General features: G+C 33.8%; 1 protein-coding gene across 2 annotated transcripts in view; it reads right to left on the bottom strand.

Annotated features, from left to right (window-relative positions):
• LOC117121334 (nucleoplasmin-like protein ANO39) overlaps positions 1-21,594 on the bottom strand; it is a 49,880-nt gene that overhangs the window by 12,914 nt on the left and 15,372 nt on the right. For both annotated transcript variants that reach the window (XM_033266484.1, XM_033266485.1), the window contains 2 exons: positions 11,853-11,915; positions 4,505-4,576 (listed from right to left, as the gene is read on the bottom strand). In XM_033266484.1, the coding sequence (XP_033122375.1) occupies positions 4,505-4,576; positions 11,853-11,915 (135 nt within the window). The remainder of the gene's footprint in view (positions 1-4,504; positions 4,577-11,852; positions 11,916-21,594) is intronic.

Here is a 21,594-nt window from a genome sequence, read left to right as displayed (position 1 = left end):
AATCTATTAAGAATGTTTTTTCAAGCAATTTACTTTTCCTTAATTTTGGTCATTAAAATCCTAAATTAGGCAACATATAAAAGTAAAAGATTAAGTATGACCCACAAACATTTGGAATTAATCTGTTAATCTGTCTTACGAGATTTGATGCTAAATTTAGAATATTTTAATTACTGTACCTACAACCACTTGCGTAGTCAATTGCAAATGCATTGATGCACAATTACTATCAACACTGCAGTACCCGCTGCTTACTTGGACTCGAATTCAACCCTGGCCATCAGGCGCAAGCTCGGTGGTCTAGAGGTATGATGCCAGGCTAGTGATCTGGAGATCGTGGGTTCGAGTCCCACCCGAGAACAACTTCCATTTTTTTTCGCAGTTGTTTTCAAATGTACTGAGTATTCGGTACATTTCCACGTCAGGTAGGGCAAAAATTACACCTATACATAATTTTCTGGTTATTCTGCATAAATCATTAATCATCTAAATGATTAGGTAAATTTAGAAATATTTGAGTTCAAGGAATCTCTGGGGGAAGTTAACATTACATAACCAGACAATATAGAAGCCATCCTATAATTTATATCTACAATGCTTTTTTTTTCATTAAAAAAAAAATTGGTTTATTGAGAGTTTTGTTTAAATATTGACCACATGCAATTGTACATGGAATTTATAATTACAAAATTGGCTTGTTTTGGAGTACTGTGCTCTCATCGTCTTTCCCCTTCCTCTTTTCGACCATTTCTTTTTTTTTTAGGGGGGGGGAGAGAAGGGAAGAAGGGTGCCAACCACCCCCATGGCACCTCCCCTAGTGGCAGTTGTTTTTAAAGCACTATACTATGTTGTTGAGTCGGATTGGATTGGATTTATTCGGTGTAAACACCAAGGATAGCCCACGAAAGTCTAGAAGAAGACTTATTTCCAGAGGGGTCTTCTGGTGGTGATTGGGCAGTACACCGGGAGACAATCCCCTACTCTTTCCGAAGAGTGCACTGCGTTCTTTAACATGCACATGGGCCATAATGCACACGGGACCAATGGCCTAAACATCTCATCCGAAAGACGGTGCGCTAGTAACTTGTATTTCAGCTCTCTAGCTGAAACACAAGGAGAGGCAGCGATGGGAATTGAAACGGGGGACCTAGAGATCTCCACGATTCAGCGCACACACAGCGGCTACCACCAGATTAGCCGACTGAGCTAAGCTGCTCTCTCGCTAAATACCCAGAAAGGGATGTGCTCAATATCATCAAAGACCAAATATTGGTTAATTTAATATTTTTAGTTTATCAGAAGTTTTCCCTTGCTAATGATATTACTATCATTCTAAAATTAGGATTGTAGGGAGTAATACTAAAACAAAAATCACGCGCTTCTGGTGGTTGATGCAACAGGAATCCTAATAAAGGTTGCTAATTAAATTAAGTAGAAGATTATAGTGAATATAGAGGGATTTCCCCGTGATTTCCATCCAATTGACTCATGGTCAGTGACATTTTTTTTTTTGACTATTTAATCGTTTTTTCAATAGATTCAACATCAATTGGTGTTCTAATGGCCTGTGACTTTAATCTCAGGAATTTCTATTTACATATACTCTACATATGCAACTTACCAGGTCAGGGGAGTTGAAAATTGATATATACATATTATTGCATAGTACCCCAGGGATGAAAGCCAAAGCTCACAGGAAACTGCTACGCACTCCCTTGTGATAAGTGCAGTTGTATACCCTTAAATTACCCTTAAATTTTACAGCTTGATGAATCTATGTGTACAGAAATTTAGTTCGAAACCTCCCATTTGGGACAGATTTAGCAAATTAGTGGAGTAATCAAACTTATCAGGGAACACACACACCAGACAAACATCCCTTTTACAAAATCAACTGACAAATGCTTAGACAATCAACGACAGGGCATCGAAAGCCCAATTTGAACCAAATACCCTTGTGCAACTCCCTCAATCATTAGTATTTTTGTAAGCCCCATTACGCATACTAATTGAACCACAAACATGCCACCAATTTGTATACAATTACATGAAATTTTAATCTGGTTTCCCCATGGTTTGTCTAGTGTCTTCAGCTGACACATTGCATAGCTCCTTGCATTCCCTGTACTACAACTCATAGCGATACGTGACACAATATTTCCTTTAGGGAAAACCAGCCTATTCCATTGGGATCAGTCTTTATGTAAATAATTGTATTATAATGGTTAATGCTCTCTACATTTTGATCACTAGACTAGGGTTTTAGAAGGATACAAAATGTCAGAAAGTAAATTAATTGAGATAAATTGTTGTCACTGCATAAATCTAAAAAAAAAAAAAAAAAATGTTTTGATCGTGACGATTACTTACATAGTGAACAACTGACATTTATAGGGGTCACACAATTGGGATTGACAGGGGATGAACTGGTAAGGAAAAAGGGGATTGGCCAATTAGAAAGCTATATATGGGCTGATAGATGATGAGAGTGTACTTGGTAGTAGATAAATACTATAAATAAGATGGAATATATAGAAGGAATTGGCTGGTATGGGAAGCAGTAGAACCAACGGCTGACTGGTAGAATGAGCGAGAGATTCACTAGACTAGTATGATAGAGCTAATGGCCAGTGTAAAGGGAGATGGGTGTTTATTTACCTATCAATAACTTTCAAAAAATATTAACAGAGTCGGTAAATAGAATAATTTTATTATTTTTTTTATTTATTCATTTGGCATCACTGCCCAGAGACGCAAAAGCAGGAAACCCAATTATAAAGTCTAACAAAGTATGGGAAAACTCAGAAATCTAATTAAAATTTTTTTATCCCATTGCCGACAATGTACAAATAAGAGTAAAAACATTTTAAGACCTTCAAATGATACTGTTAAATATATAAAAAAACCCATTAATATATCTCTAATCTGAAATACCCAAGCATTTATTAAAAGTCAGGATGTTGTAAAAAAAGTATTTATTAAAATAATTTAGAAAAGGGAAGGAACCGTTAAGTACGATTGTCCATTTTCTCTGAAGCAATCTATTTATTGATTACATGTTTGGCATTTAGGTGATTCAATTGATAACCACAGGCCAAAGACCCTAAAAATGTAAATGACATCATATAAAATCTTTCGAGATAAACTCTCCATGTTCACTCTGCAACAAGGTATTCGCAAGACGGCGGAAAAAAAAACAAACTGCCGATTCATCGTCAAGAGAAACGACAGAGACAAGATGTCTAGGGTCCTGACTGTCATTGTTGGTTGGCAAAATTTGTGGTCGTGAACTCTCTAGCGTGTTTTCGAAGCCCATCTCCTTTACTTATCCATTTAGGATGGAGGGTAAATGATTTGGTTTCTGGGAACGGTGGTTCTATACATTTCACACTTGGTTGGAATTAACCATTAAATTTCACAGGATATTTGTTCACAACAAAGATAATTTGTAGGCCATTGGAAGATGTCTGAAAATATTGGTTGGCTGATTTTAATAAGATAAGACAGACGAGGACAAGCACAAAAACGCTCATCTCTCATTTTTAGTTTCTCAATATAACACATGGAACCTTACAGAAAAATAAATACAATACCAAAATGGACAAATAAACAACAGATCATTAAACAAATATTGATAAAAAAAAAAAAAAAGGATAGAAGTTAAGTAACATGTAAATTGGATTCAAATGGAACAGAATTAGCAAATACATTTTTTGCTGCATATAATGGCGCAAAGAGGCTGTGGCAGACAGGGCAAATGCCCCTGGGCTCGGACTGGACGGGGGCATGGGCCGATAGGTAAAGAAAAAAAAAAAGTAAAATTAATTTTTTTTAAATTAAATAAATAAACGTTTGAATATAAGTAAAGATAGCTTTTACTTTTCATGTTTCTATAATTTATTGTTCATGACCTGGTGAAATTAAGCACTCCATGTCGATTAAATGACAGTAGTCCTAAATTCCATAAAAAGACCATAGTTTCCGCTCTGCCCCTTGACCCATGCTCTGCCACTGGACCCAGCTGGGTTTCTACGCATTCCCCAGACCCCCAGCCAATATGCGTGGGCAGCTAAGCTGCCCCGGGCACCACGGCCACTCTTGGCGGCACTGGCTGTACGGTTCCCATGGTTATAGCGATCAACACAAGGTTGTACCGTAACCTGTTTCCACCATATTAATTGTGGAAAGTACATGATACTTTTACATGGAGGTTACATTTTTTTTTTTTTTTCATGTTGAGCAACTTGGCAACTGTGCCTGTTGTCTTTCAAGCCAAAGCAGGTCTTGGAGACATCATTCAAAGTTTTGAATTGGTAGGCTACCTAATTATATTCCAAGTGTGAACTCTCATGACTTTCTTAATTGCACAGCCACAACTGCAACGTGATCTGTCCGCACGGTTACCTCCAGTCACAGGTGTCAAATGTGAGGGGTCCCCGACCCACACAAAGGGAGGCCAGCGCATGGCGCGTACAACGAAGCCAAGCGATAAAAGTCTGTTTACCTTTGTAATGTCATCCTTAATTTCCTGAATGGTCTGTGGTTTTCCTCCTTTTTTCTTCTGTGTTCCTTTCCCCTGTAATAAAGAAATAACGCCAAATTAAGAAATCATTACGGGTCGATGGACTCTGCAGAGACTCACTTCACACCTCCTGATGCGGAGCGAGGAGAGGGGAAAAAAGGTCACACTGTTGTCATAGTTACTTAGCTTATCTTCAACATCGACTGTCCACTACATGTGTTAGAAGTCAGGCTTTTAGGCAATACATCTACTGAAGCATATATATATCATTAACAACTAGTTTTTTGCAACTTGACGGTCTAATTACCAAACAGGACTGGATTTGCACTTCTGCAACAGATGGCAAACAATTTGTTCAGCTTAGAACAACCACCCAGAAAAAAAATGTTGGGGTTGAGGAACAAAATTATTACAAGCAATAACATCAAATCTACAGTAGAAACTTCAAAATGATTTGACTAGATTATTGCGATGTAAAATACGTCCAAGATATATTCACATGCTAATAAGTTTTTAAACCTCTGAACCCTATCTATTCATTATCAACTTTAACCTCTGAACCCTATCTATTCATTATCAACATAAAAACAAGCAGGATCAGCAGTTAAATTTTAATTTGGAAGATTTATTCGGTCTAATTTATTGTAAAATTAATTCATTAAAGTTTTAATTATGTAAAATATTACTTTTTATATAGCCATTCAAACAATATCAGAAGATGATACTGGTATTTAAAAACCCATTAATCATTCACTGCTTCCTCCGTGTGTTATTGCTGTGAAAGTGCTTCTAAGAATTTAACTTTGAATTAAAAGGTACGCAAGAACCACCTACTTCCTAGAACCCTGACAAAGGCCTTGTTTTTACAAGTAACATCTGTACCCACTATATTCTAGTCACAAAAAAACAAAAAAGCCATTCTTAGGCACCTAGTAAAATCTATACTAAATTTAAATATCTTTTTGCAGTAACTGTCAAAAATGGTTAATGGTCAAGAAAAAAAAAAGAGGTGTTTGTATTCTATAGATCCATGTACAAAATCATGCCAGTACATATCTCATTGTTGTGCATTTCTTTTTTTAATTTGTAAAAATTTGAATTAAATAACAACTTTACGTCAATTTCATCACAAACAAAATGCTTTATACATGTGCCAAGGTTTAGCCACATAAACTACATGCGCACTTAGCAGTTTCCATGGAAGTTTGGACTACAATTGACAAGTGCATAATCTGTCTCTTATACACATCTAGATGTGTATAAGAGATAGATTTTTCAGTGGGATTGAGCACTGTTTCACAAAAAATTGAGATATTTTTTTTTTATATATATATATATATATATATATATAAAATGTAAGTTTATATAAGCATATCAGTGATCAATACTTGACAATGCATCATTTTAAAAGAGAATCAAAACCAAACCTTCAATCCAAAGAAAAAAACAGTGCAATAGATCATATAAAGCGGGTTAAATGAATGCATCCTCGATTTACATTGAACAGTCGGACTTGTCCCAGTCATTCATGTCATTGAATGTTGGTAATATTCCAGATACGCATGCTCCAGAATATAAATTCACAGGTGTGTCATTTATCAGTTTTTACTAAAAGCCCCTACAGACGACATGCCTAAATATGGTCATGAAGACATCACATCACAACCTATATATAGGCACATCATTACCATATATAGGCATTTGTCAAATTAAATTTGATAGTCTGGACAAGCCTTTATTGGGAGTAGTATAGAGTCACTGGTTTCAGATTTATGAAGAAATTAAATGATGAAAATCTGTCTTTGTATAAATGAAATACACACGAAAAATCTAGAGAAAAACCTAGCTCTACGAAAGAATAAAGAACAATTTTCAAATGACCTAAATGTTCTAAGACGACATCATATTACAGTCACGCAACATCCAGTTAAATTAATACTGATTCTGCTATGACAGCTTTGACGAACCACACAACCAGTCTCAAAAAGCAACTGCTGATTATAACCATACGGTCAGTGTTGTAAATCGTCACTGCGAAACATTTGTTAATACCAACGTGTATGCAAATATAGCACATGAAATGTTAACATTTGACCATGTCTTTGTTATGTATTAAGATGGAAATGAACGTCATGATAGGGAAGCCTAATGCACTAGTCATGATATTCAGGAAACATTGTAAACTTCTTGATTTTTCCGAATTCTACGCATCCGAATCTGTGAAAATAATTGGTTGTAGAATTTTTATGCGGTCAGCGGTCAGTATTCAAAGCCACTTCTCCCCAGCTTAACAGAGGGACTGCGAACAAAGACTTATTTATTGTGTATTAAATATCTGGACGGAAACCAAGCAAGTGTGCCCAATATATGTAATTTACTTGTTAATATTTTAGAGCAAATAAGAGTTAGGCCAAAAGAATTTCAGACTGTTAAAACAACTAAATTTCAATTAATAAAGATTAATTCTTTGCTTCTCTCAACATCAATATAAAGGGATGTAGAAATCAAGTTATTTTTAGCCCGTTAAAAAAAAATCCCAGATTTACAGTGCTTCATATTCATTTCTGCAATCACACAGCCTTAAAACAAAATAATCTTAATTCATCCTAATCTTGGGTAATTATAGTTTTGTTTGACATATGATTTTAATTTCATTTGTAAAGAATATTGGAATTTATTGGAGGATGAATTTAGATCAAAGTTAGAAGTACGAGTTTGACATGAAAAATGGCTGAACTAGGCAAACAATTTATATATGGGGCTACTTTCATTTATGGAGAACCATTATTCCTCAGGGTTCCCATGAATTTTAACATGTAAACACACTTTAAATTGGATGCACGCAAATGCCTGACAATTCAATTGAGAAAAAAAATGAGGCAACTTATAGTTATGACTCAATTATTTTACATTTTACAGCAGCTTGAAAATGAGTTAAAAATAATTTTTTGAAAAAAAAAATTATAAAAAATAATATAAATATTTTTGTTTACTTTCTATTTTCTTCCTCCTTCTAATCATCACAATATACGAGTGTCTATCCCCTGACAGGATAATGTCTTTAAAAAGTAAGCATGAAAGATAACATTTGCCCGGGAGGATTTCATTTCATTTTACAACTGAGCCAAATAAAATTATGGATGATTTGATATTTATAAACTTTTTAACGTAATGTATATTTATCCCTATTACACAAATTTGATTAAAAAACATTCAATCCTAAATAATTCCTAATTTGAGTAGGCAAAAAAAAAAATTGTTATGTTTCCCCATTATGAAAACCCTAAGCCTAAGGGCTCGTAGGCACCACAATAGAACAATGGCAGGCTTGCCAAACAAAAAATATTCAAAGTAATGACGAGTAAATACTAACCAAGTGTATACTGAAATAAATTTAACAAAAATAAATAAGTTAGAAAGATACGATATTTGATTCAAGCAACCACTAGTTATACAGTAGTAAAGAATAAGTTAGGCTAGATCTGGTCATGGCTTGACAGCTCAGCGCGAGAGACCCGATGTGTGCATATATCATTGTCGCACTCGGTTCTCAAAATTATGCCCCCTATTTTACCGATTTTACGTGTGCATCTATGGCCCGACTTTGATAAAAATACATGTCTGTTTTAGATTTTATGTTCTAAATGTTAATTTCGGAAGTGGTATTTCTCGAATTTGTACTTGAACAAAATTAAAAAAAACAAAAAAAAATGACCCAATTTTTTGGAAATTTTTGGTCGGTCGCGGAGGGCAACAGAACACATTTTTTTTTTTTTGGCCTAATCTAAGGGTATAATGTCTAAAATATTACAATTTATTGTAACAAGCAAAAAAAAGTGTTGGTTAGGTTGCTAAATGTGGTTACCTGTAGGTGGCTATTGTGTCTGCATTGTAACCATAAGGTACTACCTTCACTCATACACCTCACATTGTCGAACTAGTCTACTTTTATAATCATATAGTTTATTGCAATGATACCTGGAGTACTAATAGCTTGCTGAAACAGTGAATGTGTATGGAATATATTAAAAAATACCATGACAAAAACAACACCACCAACATCCACCCAGCACTATGAAGCACCAATCAACAGTGGTGTATCTAGGGGGTGTGGGCGTCTCTTATACACATCTAGATGTGTATAAGAGACAGCCCCCAACCCTCCCCCACCAAATGAAAATATTTAATGCAACAAAAAATCATGCTCACATCACCTTATTTTGAGAGATAGTGCCCCTCAATCTTCAAGCCCTATCACTGCACCTACGCACCCCACATCAGCCAACCTATTTGAAGACGCCTAGATATGCCACTGCCAATTATGAACTAAAGCTAAAGTACTATATGAACATAGCCTGCCCTTGTTACAGTAACATAAAAAATACAGAAGAAAATACAAAATTGTGTATTTGTACCTATTTAAAGTAATGATAATTCTGCTTTTATATTTATTTGTACCTTTTTAAAGAATGTTAATTCTGCTTTTATATCTATTTGTACCTTTTTAAAGAATGTTAATTCTGCTTTTATATTTGTATTTGATCAAGGAAAATGCAAGAAAATACAAAATTCACAGAATTGTGCATTTGTACCTTATTAAAGAATAATTCTGCTTTTATAATTTTATCACGGAAAAGTCAAAAGGACTACTTTAAACAAAACTAAAAACAAAGAAAATCCGAGAACAAAGTTGATAGTTGGTACAAAGAATTGGCTGTCAATATAAATATAGTACACCAGGATTATAAGAATCTTTTCAGTAAGGTAGAAGGAAAGGCTGATTTGTGGTAAGCATCACATTAATCGTTGGCAATCTTTTCTGACAAGGATGACTCGAGTTTTCTCTAACGAAGAGATATCCCAGAAAAACACTCTCACACGTTTTAACGATGGGTAAGTCCACTCTTAATTGCAGGTGAAAATCTTATTACTAAGTTAATTACCAACACATGTATGGATGTGGACAATAAGCTAATTAGCATACATGTGTCACAGTTAAATTAGAACTAGAGAATAATTGGCTTACTCTTTTAAAACTACATGCAACATGTATCTCTTACATATTTCCTACCATCCTGGTGGTATATGAATATATGAATGAATTTAATTTCATTATCAAAGTCAGGCTCCGGAGGAAAAAAAAAATGTTGTATAACTGAGACACAAATAGGATGCCGAAGAACTCGAGAATGGTTAAATAAGATACAGATTTTTGAATATTCAAAAATTGGGGGAAAGGGGTGGAAGATGTCCCCTTTTCCCTTTAGTTTTTGAATGTTCAAAAATCTGTATCTCATTAACTATTCCCAAGTTGCTTTAAACAAAAGAATCTTAAAAAGTTGACTTAACATACAAGCACTTTAAAGTCTCCAATGGTTATTAAAAAAAATGGTGACCCTAGATGTTCAAGATTTGGGGAGGTCAGGCCTAGGCAACACAAACTTTTTTGGCCTGAGCATCTCATCTTAAGAACCCCCAAGTGGATTAATGCCGATTCCTATATATTACACTGTATACAGTAAACTTTTCTTTTCGGCAACCATCACAACAACATTAATTGTGACAAGTTACTGACTCTTTTTTGGATATATCAGAACAACGAATCCCCTCAGAATAAAAAAAGCTAGTTAACTCATCAGTATCGGATACTAGTATATGTTATGAATCACAATTCTTATTTGACCGGTAATTATGTTCGATAGCTAAATTTAATGTTATTAAAATAAATTAATAATGATATTAGTAGCAATTAAAATACAGTCACTCAATTCAATAGTCAGGAAAACGACCACTTAAGAATAAATTCTTTAAAAAAACAAAGTTAATAAAAAAGTTCTTATTATATTTAAACATGAGTACTACTGTAAGTATTTAAAATAAAATTCATAAATATAATGACTTTTTAATTGTTACAATAGTCTTGTTACAATGGGGAAAACTTAATGAGAAACGTCAGAAAATTGGGGTTTTTTAATATTTTTAATAAAAAAAAAAAGACATTATTGATAACCACTATTGTTATGAAATTCAGACGATTACTACTATCAATATTCTAATAATATTATAAAGACATATCTTGCATTAAAACACATGCAGTGGACCAGTACGCTCCAATTACAAGAGAATTTGTGATATTCTCTATAAAACTATGTCTTACTATTAGGCTTCGGGAATGGCATTACTGAGGAAATTGTGGTTTTACGTAGGATTCGAACACAGAACAGTAGATTTACAAGTCAAATAGCATGTTAACAAGCAAGCTATACCATAATAGTAATACAACAAATCTATGTTTTATAAATTTGCAACTTCATATTATTTGTATGGCCTGGCAGCATGCCAAGTATTCTAATCAATTCGAGTAGATTGAGCAAAAAGCTACAAGGTGTATTCTGAAAGTGGGTTACAGTACAGTATATGGAACTAATACACTTTTGGTTTCTGGAGCACCAAGGCTTTTTCCAGGTGCTGTTCATTGCTTTTGGTGTCTAAGGGAATATTAAGTTTGAACATTCCGAAATAAAACAAAATAAGACAGCAACAGTGGCATTCAGTGCATGTATCCACCCGTCATGGGTCTGCGTGCAAGATGCACACAATGGCCCACATATGCGTGCAAGATGCACACAATGGCTTATAATCGTAACAAGGACCAACATATCTTGTGATCTGTTTGATTAGTTTCGTAGAGCTTGTCATTTTGTATTTCCTCGCTGCCAACGAACCCTTATCTTGCCATGCACTTGTACAGTACACAAGTTTATGCCAACATCACTAGAGCATTCACTACGACATTGTATGTTGACTGATGGTTTCTTCCTCAAATACAGCCACACATATATACATATATATACATATATATATGTATATATATATATATATATACATGTTACATATAAATGCAATACTTGTGTATACATATAATTTTACATAACATGAATCGCCCTTCATTTTGTTAGAGTTCTGTTAAAAGATATAAAGGAGTAAAGGATTAAAATAGGATGGCCATTAAGACCAAATTGTTTTCAGATCTATTTTAAACAATTCTAAAAATAGGATCGACATTTAAGATTCATGTGCTCAAATTATGAGTCAAACATTTTTAAATATAAAAATAATAACAATGAAAATTGGAGATATGGAATATTAATAGATACTGTACATTAAAAAAAAATCAAACTGTCATCTTTTATTGGAAAATGTACTATATTTGCCCTAAGGACTTTCAATGTTAAAAAAAAAACCTAGTGGTGTCAATCAATCAATCATTGCAGAGACATATGACCCGACTGTCTCCACCTGCCCCCTACACAAGCCCTAGTTAAGTTACCTTTGCATCACCTCCACCTGCTGTTTTCACTTCTGCCTTTGCTTCGCCATTCACTTTTGAGTTCTATAAAAGATATAAAGGAGGAAATCAAATGGATAAATATATAGGATGACCACTAAAAAAGTAATTTCCATTCAAATCTTTTAGACCAATAACAAAAATCTAAGATTAGTACTGCAAAACACTTTAAAACTGAAACATGAACAATGTAAATCTAAAGACTGGCTGTATTCAGTACTATTTTTAGTATTTTTACCTTTTATTGTTTATACCAATATCAGATACTCTATAATTATTATAGTTAGTTAACATTGAAAGCTAGTATAAATGACATTTTCAATAGAACATGATGCAATGTTAACAGAGCTGTATTGCGGAAATAGGAATGTTCCCAGGAGAAAACTTCATTAGCCTGTTCAACGATTGTATAATTCGTAATCAACTTAACGAAAATAAATGAAATCATAGCTCATATGGTGCGTAAAATAACGTAAGCAATTTGTTAAGCTGAAGTGATTTGCAAGGAACCGCTTACGTGGGATAAAGACATAAGTAGCAGTAAGATGTACCTTATGCTAAATTAATCTTTATATAATTGAACTAGTTTCCTAAAATAGACTATTGACGTATTTAGGGATGTCCCTTCACGACCAGGTGTTATAATTTATAACTGGCTCACATTTTAATTATTTAATACTATGACCCCCCCCCCAAAGACCCAATTTATTTCAGATCTGTAACAAATTTTAAAAACAGAATTTACACATGCTTAAATTAGTATGTTTATAATATTAACAATTAAGAAAAATTATAATTATATTCACTAATGGCTTAGACAGTCAACATTTTCTAAAATTTATCTATATACACCAATGCGTTGTACACTGAGGAATGAAAAGTGGAAGACTATAGACAAAAGGACATCATACCTATCCTCAGCACTGGAAAAAATTATTTGTGTCTCCGACCATGAAAATTGTCTCATTAAATGCCTTCAGCATCAAATTTTATCTGTATCACTATTATCCCAACAGTTAATTTTTTGCCTCCTGGACTTCCACGATGCCTCCAACCGCTGGTCGCGCACCATTTCCAGCCCGTCCTATCATATGTATTGGGGATACTGAAAGCATGCTACACCCAAATAAAATGGTCACTTTTGCCATGGATCGTGGGGGAGGGGGGTATTGGAGAAATCTTGTGGTCGCCTATTCCACAGCCAAATACTAACTAAATCCTTTCCGAGCCACTGGGGCTCATAGGGCTAGAGCTTATCCCCAGTTTCTGTAGTGTGAAGCAGATGAGAGTTGTACTCTTGCTGATAGGGGGTGGGGACATGAAGGTGAAGTGAGGGGTCCTCGATGTTTAGTTGAGGGGCACTAATTTGCAAAATATGGTGATTTTAGATGATTTTTAACTACCTGACCATGATTTTTTTTTGGGGGGGAGGGGGGACGCAACTACAGTGGCGTATCTAGGCCATGCCCTCCCCTAGATACACCACTGTAGGTATAGTTTAGACATTTTCTAGGAAAAAATGCTTAAGGGCTCCCATACCTTAATTCCTCTCCTAAGCCTATGGTCACAATAATTTTAAAAATGACTGTTTAGTAAAGACCAGAAAATTGAAATGGAAAATATAGCGCAGCCGTGATCAAGTACAATGCCGTAGCCAGCTATTGGGACAGTCTCACACAATTTTTATAATGGGTCCAAAAAGAATGGGGTCCACATTTTAAAAAATGGGTCCAAATTATGCAATTTAATACATAAGATGTGTCATACAGTATACTGTAGCATCAGGCAAGGTTCTCGCAAAACTAGGCCTACTATTATGATTACATGCAATGGTCAATTTGTATTACACTTTGCATTGTCAGAAATAATTAACCATCAATTAGGAAAACTGATTAACTATGAAATGGGGAATGATTGAAGTTAAAGAGTGAATAACTAACCATTGCAAATCAACATTGAAACTGTCCCTACACTGGCAATGAGCCTAATGTCTCCACAACCAATAGCAATTATTCAAACAAGACGAATACATGTACTAACATGTGCACTACTCGATTTATCCCAATGGCATTAATATTCCCATAGGAATTTTATTTCTTTTCCCTAAATGAAAGATTATGTATCCACTAATCATCCATTAAAGTAGGCTGGACATAACACACGCATACATTTAACCAGACGAACTGTCAACTGTCACTCAGGGCAGTTCCAAGTTCTATAGATGCATTTCCGGCTATAATACTTTTTGTTCGTGCTGTGAGCATGTTGTGGACATTAAGTACAACACTAATAATTGAATAACTAAATCATTAACTTCTATGTATTTTTCCCCTGTGCAGCTACTCTGTATATAAAAACAGTTTTACTACAATGCTGATAAAAAGAATATAATAACAGAGGATATTCAAATTTTCATATTTTATAACCTATATTAAATTACTCTTCCTTGATGTTAACAATAAGACAAAGAACAATAAGACAAAGAACACTATTATAGACAGTAGGTGATAATAAATTGTTCTTTAGAGACCATTTGCTATAAATGTATTGCATAACTATTGGGAAGTTCTTTCTTAAAACATCCTACGCACTAACATTTGATACTTATTAGCTTCAACAAAATGTCTACTGATTACGAAACTCGCACCTCGACACATTACAAGCATGGGGCTATGCAAACCCAATTTCCACCTCTCAAAAAAGAAAAATTTCTACCACTTTAATTTAATAACTGAATCATGAAGTTGTATGTATTTTGCAACTGTGCAGCTAGTCTTTATATAAAAACAGTTTTACTATAATGCTGATAAAAGGAATATAATAACAGAGGATATTCCAATTTTCATAGTTTATAACCTATATTAAATTACTCTTCCTTGATGTTAACAATAAGACAAAGAGCACTTTAGAGAGTAGGTAATCATTAGACCATTTGCTATTAATAAAGCCCAATTTCTACCACTCACCCGCACTAAAGGCTATGCAAACCCTATCCCTGGCACTCACACAAGCAGAAAGATACAAATTTCAAGCCCTCATGCTCTGCAACCTAAATCCTCCCCACCCAAAATTACAAAGCTAAATAAATCCAAACCCCTATCCCTCATAATTACAAGGTTACCCCATCCCAACACTCACAGACCTCAAACCTCAATTCCTACCCCTTAAACCCTTGCCACTTGTGCAGGAATAAGGCTAACCAACCCAATCAATTGTTTCCTTTCAAAAGTGTAAATCTACGCAACATCAAAACCATATTTGACTGTGACCATGCAAGAAATACCTACAATTACGACAAGGATGTAAAATTAAGTATACGTCATATGACATCAAAATCCAAATGTATTTGTTTATTTCGTCACATGCAACGTTTCCCTGTGGTTAAGCGATTGAGTCTTGGGACAAATACACAGAGGATGTGCACGATAAGGAAGCTAACTCTGCTGTGAGGAAGTATTAATGTTTATAATTCAAAATGGCAGAAACTTATGGAATGATATCGACAGATGCACTGCATATTTATAGATTCTCAGAAAAACAAATTTTTTTTTATCATACAGTATTTGATTAGACAAGAAATAAATACGACAAAATTGGATATCATAGTTTTTCTGAAAGCCAAACAAAAATCACAAGACAAGGCAGCTGTAAGAGATAAGTAGAAGAAATTTTTTTTGAACAAGATCTAACAAAGATAACTACAAAGTTCACTGCAGAATCTCATTTATTAATTTATTAAGTTTTATATTTAATTTTGCCTGTAAGGTAACGTGATAATAAGCAAGGTGAAAAAAATTACCCAAATACATTAAAAAAATGTATGCACATTTATACTGTATTTACCACTAGTATAAAATTATATTTAATAATGCTAGAGAAAACATTAAACAAAATATACAATGTAATAAGTAATAAAAGGGAACTATTAATTAACATCGATAATATTAGACGATTTCAATTGATTATTTAAATAAAACAACAAGAAAATATTTTACTTTTTAGGGTTTTTTTTTTACCTAAGACACTACTCTATACTTATTAACACAAACAATAACAGTTAGGTTCGCTCTTGACGATACTAGTCACAAAGGAAATATATAATGGAAATGATTTTGAAGTTCCACAACAGCTACAACAACACAAAAATAACTAACGTTCATTAAAAATACAATGATATCGAAAGCAGAAGATAAGCAGGCAGGTCATTGAAAAGAAGAACACTATACTGTACCTATGGGATTTATAACCAACTCTTTTAAGGCATTAATAGCCTTTAAGTTCAAGCTCCTCTCTGGTCATTATGGTCAACTCCCTAGGTAGCTCGGCCACAATTATTAGTAAGGTGTGATCTCTGCTTATTGCTAATTTACACTTTTCAACAGCTTGCTGTCAAGTGATTTGCGTCTTCCTCTAACTAAAAATAATTCCAGAACTCTTGATGAACTTAAAATCTGATATTTACTGAAATTATCACGGCTGACTGCTTAAATAGTTCAATATTTTGGATAAAAACATGCATTGCAAAGTTCTTAAGATATAAAAAAATGTTATGAATAGACTTGTACAAATTAAAACCGGGAATTAACTGTACACCACATTAGGATTTCAACATATGCATTAGACCACCTTCTGCCTCTGGGTATTTTTAATAAAATCTAGAACAATAAAAAAGCATGGACCCATTTCACTTTCATATCTAGGCCTTGTTTCAAGATTTCTAAAGACCTCAAGAAAGAAATGACTGGGTTTTATTAGTTATCTGTACAAGTCAGGCACTTGTTGGTCGGGCCTGGTGATGGAGCCCGCATTACCGTCATTTCCATTGGCTTGAGGCTGCAGAGATGTTCCGCGAACTTTGTACAAATAGTCTGCTGATATTTTATTGTAACATGTGGACATTACATAGTCCTACAAGTACATCAAGAGATAGCAAATATTTGACAGCAAATATGATTCTAAAATACTGTACGATTGGGAAATCTATGCTTTTAATATAGGAGTTATTTAATAACGGAAATACAAAATATCTTGGTATTTACATGTTAAATGAGGAAGATGTCAGATTGGGATCTGTAGATTTCAAATGCATTACAACAAAACTTGGTAAATTTAGTTATTAGCTTTCGCTACAGTTTTTTACTGCAATCGTTGTACTAGCGTAGTAGTCCCAGACGCAATCTGCAAAATGTTGATCTTTCTATTTAATATAGCAAGTCATCATCTTTTTTAGGTTTTCCAAGATTTTGCAAAACATTTACCTTTTTTTTAACAGCAGCATAGACATGGCCTAATTAGTTTCGTGGTAACATCATCATTTCATGAATAGTCTGATCAATGAAAGTTCCTATATTTATTTTTAGATCGAATAAAAATATTATAAATTTTAAAATTAATTTGAGTTTGTTTAATTTTTTCAACATTAGACTGAACCCAAATATTATTGTTGTAATTTTAATTTTATACTCAATTCTACTTCTATTGCAGATTGAAATTAAAATTTATCAGTGAAAGTTCCTATATTTATTAAGTTATGTTTACATTTTTTTTATAGGACTAAACCTAAATATTATCATTGTTGTAATTTCATTTTTATACTTAATTATTTCTGTCTACTTCTACTTGCACTTATTACATCCATTGCAGATTAAAATTAACATGTCAGTATTTTATATTTTAAAGATTAAGAAAAATGTCAGATGATGATAAAATCTTTGACGATTAAGATAGGGAGTCACATAATATGAATTCATTTTCTATGACTAAGATAAGGAGTCAGATGAACTTTTGAAGGAAATAGTAATAAAAAAATTTCACATTTCTGTTTCACGTTATCAAGTTGCGATGAGTACAATGCACAAAATATGTTTTGCATTGACAGCCGAGATATGTCCTGGGAATTGACGCCACTGTAGTCTGCAATGGACGGTTTCGAAATTGACCAATCAGGGCCCTGGGGTAATTCTGCTAGAAGGCTTTTACTAGAAGGCTTTATTGTGAGGGAAATTTGTGAGATGGATAAAATCAGGAAATCTGATTTCAATCTCAGACTTTTCAGTCCTGTTTTACAATGCAACAACAACTATAAATCGTCTTAGAAATTATTTTTAATTCACACAACACATGGACACCCTTCTGTCAAAAATTATAGGGTAGACTATGATCTTACACACAAATTTGACATCAAACTTTTCTGATTACCAACAAACTAGGTAGAATGGGGCTACTTAACTACCAATTTCTGGTTAAATACTATAATATATTCAACCATGCCATGTGAACAAGGGTTACATTGACAGAGAAAACCTAGTTAATAGCAGGGCCATAAAAAAAATTTAGGTCTTAACACATACGGTATTCATTAACACACAATCAAAGCCCACTTGGAGTAGATTAATACGTATCCTGATTTAGTACACTAGGACTCAGGAAAATCTGATTACGAGGACGAGCACCCACCCCGAGAGTAATATAGTGCGAGTAATCATTAAACGAATTTGGATCATGTCTCGCATACATTTAACAGGAAACCTGACTGACAGATTCAACATACAACACACTATGCAACATAATGATATCAACGTTCATAGCGACATGAACGGAAATAGTTACAAATATGAATCCGAGACTGGACCACGGTCCAGTAAGAAAAACTTAAAATGTCCAGAAACAAATTAATTAATTCAAAACTATAACCATTAATCACCAGCAGCAGTTAAAAGGTTTACTTCAGCAAGGTTCAAACAATGCTACTTTATTCACCCTTTACATTATTCCCTTAATTTAATGACCTATATCTCAATAAGTAAGCAATTTAGTTGCTTTTTCCATTTGCTGCTTATTTCTCCTATAAGCAAAATAAATATATTGTATTAGAAAAAATGTTGACAAGTTAAAAGTAGCATACAAATTTTCTTCAATGAAAAATTTCATATGGAAACTAATATACAACAGCGTAGAACAAAAACAATGTCAACCTTTAAAGCATAAAATCACTAGTTAAAAATATTAAAAATCTAGTCGTATAAACAAATGACGACAGGAGAAAATAATCGGGTATCATTGATTTCCAGTCCCACCCATGGAATGCGGAGATTGAGCTTATTTTCTGGGATAGTCGATGCCTTGGGAGTCCCGATAAAGCAACGGAAAGAGGTTGGATAAGGTTTGTACAAATTTCCTAACGGTTATTACATTATGTCATTCAATTTCTTAACTCTCAGAAGAGTAAAACTTATCGTCACATTTCAAACTTTCAAAATTCCCCCATGAATCTCCCCTTACCACAAAGTACATTCCTTTCAAATTGCCAACATTAGGCGAGACTTTTTTTTTATTCCTTGTTTCGCGTACTTACTTTTCAAAACATCATCGGAGGGAGGAATAAAAATTAAAATAAAATTTTGTTTTCTTATTTAGCCAATAGGTTTGCCAAAAACATCTAGACAGAGAAGAAAATAAAAATAACATTTTATTGGTGAATGTTAAATAGGATGGTTAAATTCATAAAGTTTATATAATTAGGAAGAAATATACATATCTTATCTTTGGAGATTTCAAGGCAGCAGAGGGCGTAATAAAAATAAAGAAAAACTTTTATTTTTTTCTGAAATTTCCACTTTTTCGTGGCGGCGGGTATGCTAATTGGCCAAAAATAAAATTTTATTTTTATTCGAAATCATCAATATTTGCAGTTGGTGGGTTCGCTAAACAAGGTATAAAAAAAATTCTCGCCTTAGCACCAGGAAAAAAAAATTTATCACTGACAAAAATAAAAAAAATAATAATAATAGAATAGTAATATAAACAAGACTATAAACTCTGCAGGGCCTGTGTCAAGCGATGACAATTATTTTGATTAATTTTTGGATAGTTTGCAATAAAAATTTGGAAATTTCTGAAAATATTTTTTCACTTTATCTTGCCATTGCAATATCCCGTATATTTTCCTTCGTATTTTAAAGCATTTATCAGTACAAGTGCTAAACTGTTTATGTCGCCAAATCACATTCTTCTAACGACAACGAAATGTGTCTTGTTTTTATGAATTTTTTTCCACCCTGTGAAGAAAGGTAAAACTCTTGCTGTAATTTATATATTACATACATACATACCCATATATACACTCTACATATACTGTATAGACACACATATATACATACCCATATATACACTGTACATGTATATACACACATATATATACATACCTATATATACATATACAAATATATACAAACATATATACATACATATAATTATAGGCTAATATCATTTATCAGAAGTGTTAAGACAAGAATTTTTCAGTTATGTCTAAAAAAAGCTTTCTCTATTAAATAGACAGGTCTGTTCAAACACTAAAAAGTCTGGCAAACTTATCAATGTGTTGAAATGGAAATGAATAATAAGTTAGGCCAGGCCAGTAACAAGTCGTTATCGACCAGCAAATGGATAAACGGACGGTTAGGGACAAGTGATGCCTGAAAATTCAGTGCTGTATCAATGACCTCTGTAATGATTTGTTCAACAAGCCAATGAAGGAAGCCCAGATTAGCACCATTGATTATGACCAATTGATGAAAATTTGATCAATGTTGTCTTCAATTTGCCAATCATTCATGCGGAAGAGACAAACAATTTACTTCCATCGTTTAAATGCACAAATAGGTGCATCCGTTTTCATTGGTAACAGTACCATATGATTTCCCATAGATGATTTAGAAATGCGATTAATCAAATTTCATGGAAAATAGTTAATTGATTTATGCCCTCATGGGGTGGAGTTGCAAAATTTTAGGACACCTGCCCTCAATCTCAAGGTCCTGGGTACTGTACATACTGCATCCTTTTAATGATTAATACATACAACACCACCCTTAACGCCACAAAAAGATTTGGTTTAGGCATTCACTATTTCTATCATAAAATATAGACCAAGGGACAAGTGATACCAACATCAAGAATTGAACTGGCCAAAGCCTCTGCAAATATAACAACACACTTGGCATAAAAATGGAAAAATATATTTAAATTAAAAAGTAAAAGTAACAAGGGTTTGTCATTAATGGGCATGAAATAAAGAGGGCATCTAGGCTCAGCGAGAGCAGCATGGCTCAGTGAAAGCAGCTTAGCTCAGTCGGCTAAACTGGTGGTAGCCACTCTGTGTGTGCTGAACTGTGAAGATCTCTTGCTCCACAGTTCTATTCCCATCGCTGCTCTCCTTGTATATCAGCTGGAGGGCTGAAACAAATTACGATAGCGGTCCAGAATTTCGGATGGGAAATTTCAGTTTGTCCCGTGTGCATTATGGCGTATGTGCACGTTAAAGAACGCAGTACACCCTTTGGAAAAGCGCAGGGGATTGTCTCCAGGGGTACTGCCCGATCACCATGGGTTATCCTTGGTGTTTACACAGAATAAATCCAATCCAATTCTAATAATAACTACATTAATAAATAATTGAGAAAGCATGATACTCATCCTTCCCTATTAAAACAGTAATAAAAAGGTTTAATTGCGAAGAACGATACAAACAAAAAATCAGTAACTTAAAAAAACTGTCAAGTTACAAAATGCCAATTGCTTTTCATTACATAGAAAATAAAACTAATTCATTCAGATGAAGTCCTGTCCAGACTATCAAATTTTATTTGACAAAAAACATGTGACATGCCTAAATAGGGTCATGATGACATCACATCATGACCATATATAGGCACTTCATGACTAT

The sequence above is a fragment of the Anneissia japonica genome, unplaced genomic scaffold (genome assembly GCF_011630105.1).
Source record: "Anneissia japonica isolate Jap-2015-1 unplaced genomic scaffold, ASM1163010v1 scaffold21_len1647178_cov195, whole genome shotgun sequence".
In the NCBI taxonomy this organism is placed as follows: Eukaryota; Metazoa; Echinodermata; class Crinoidea; order Comatulida; family Comatulidae; genus Anneissia; species Anneissia japonica.
The sequence above is the reverse complement of the archived record's forward strand: the minus strand, read 5'-3'. Positions and strand labels throughout refer to the sequence as shown.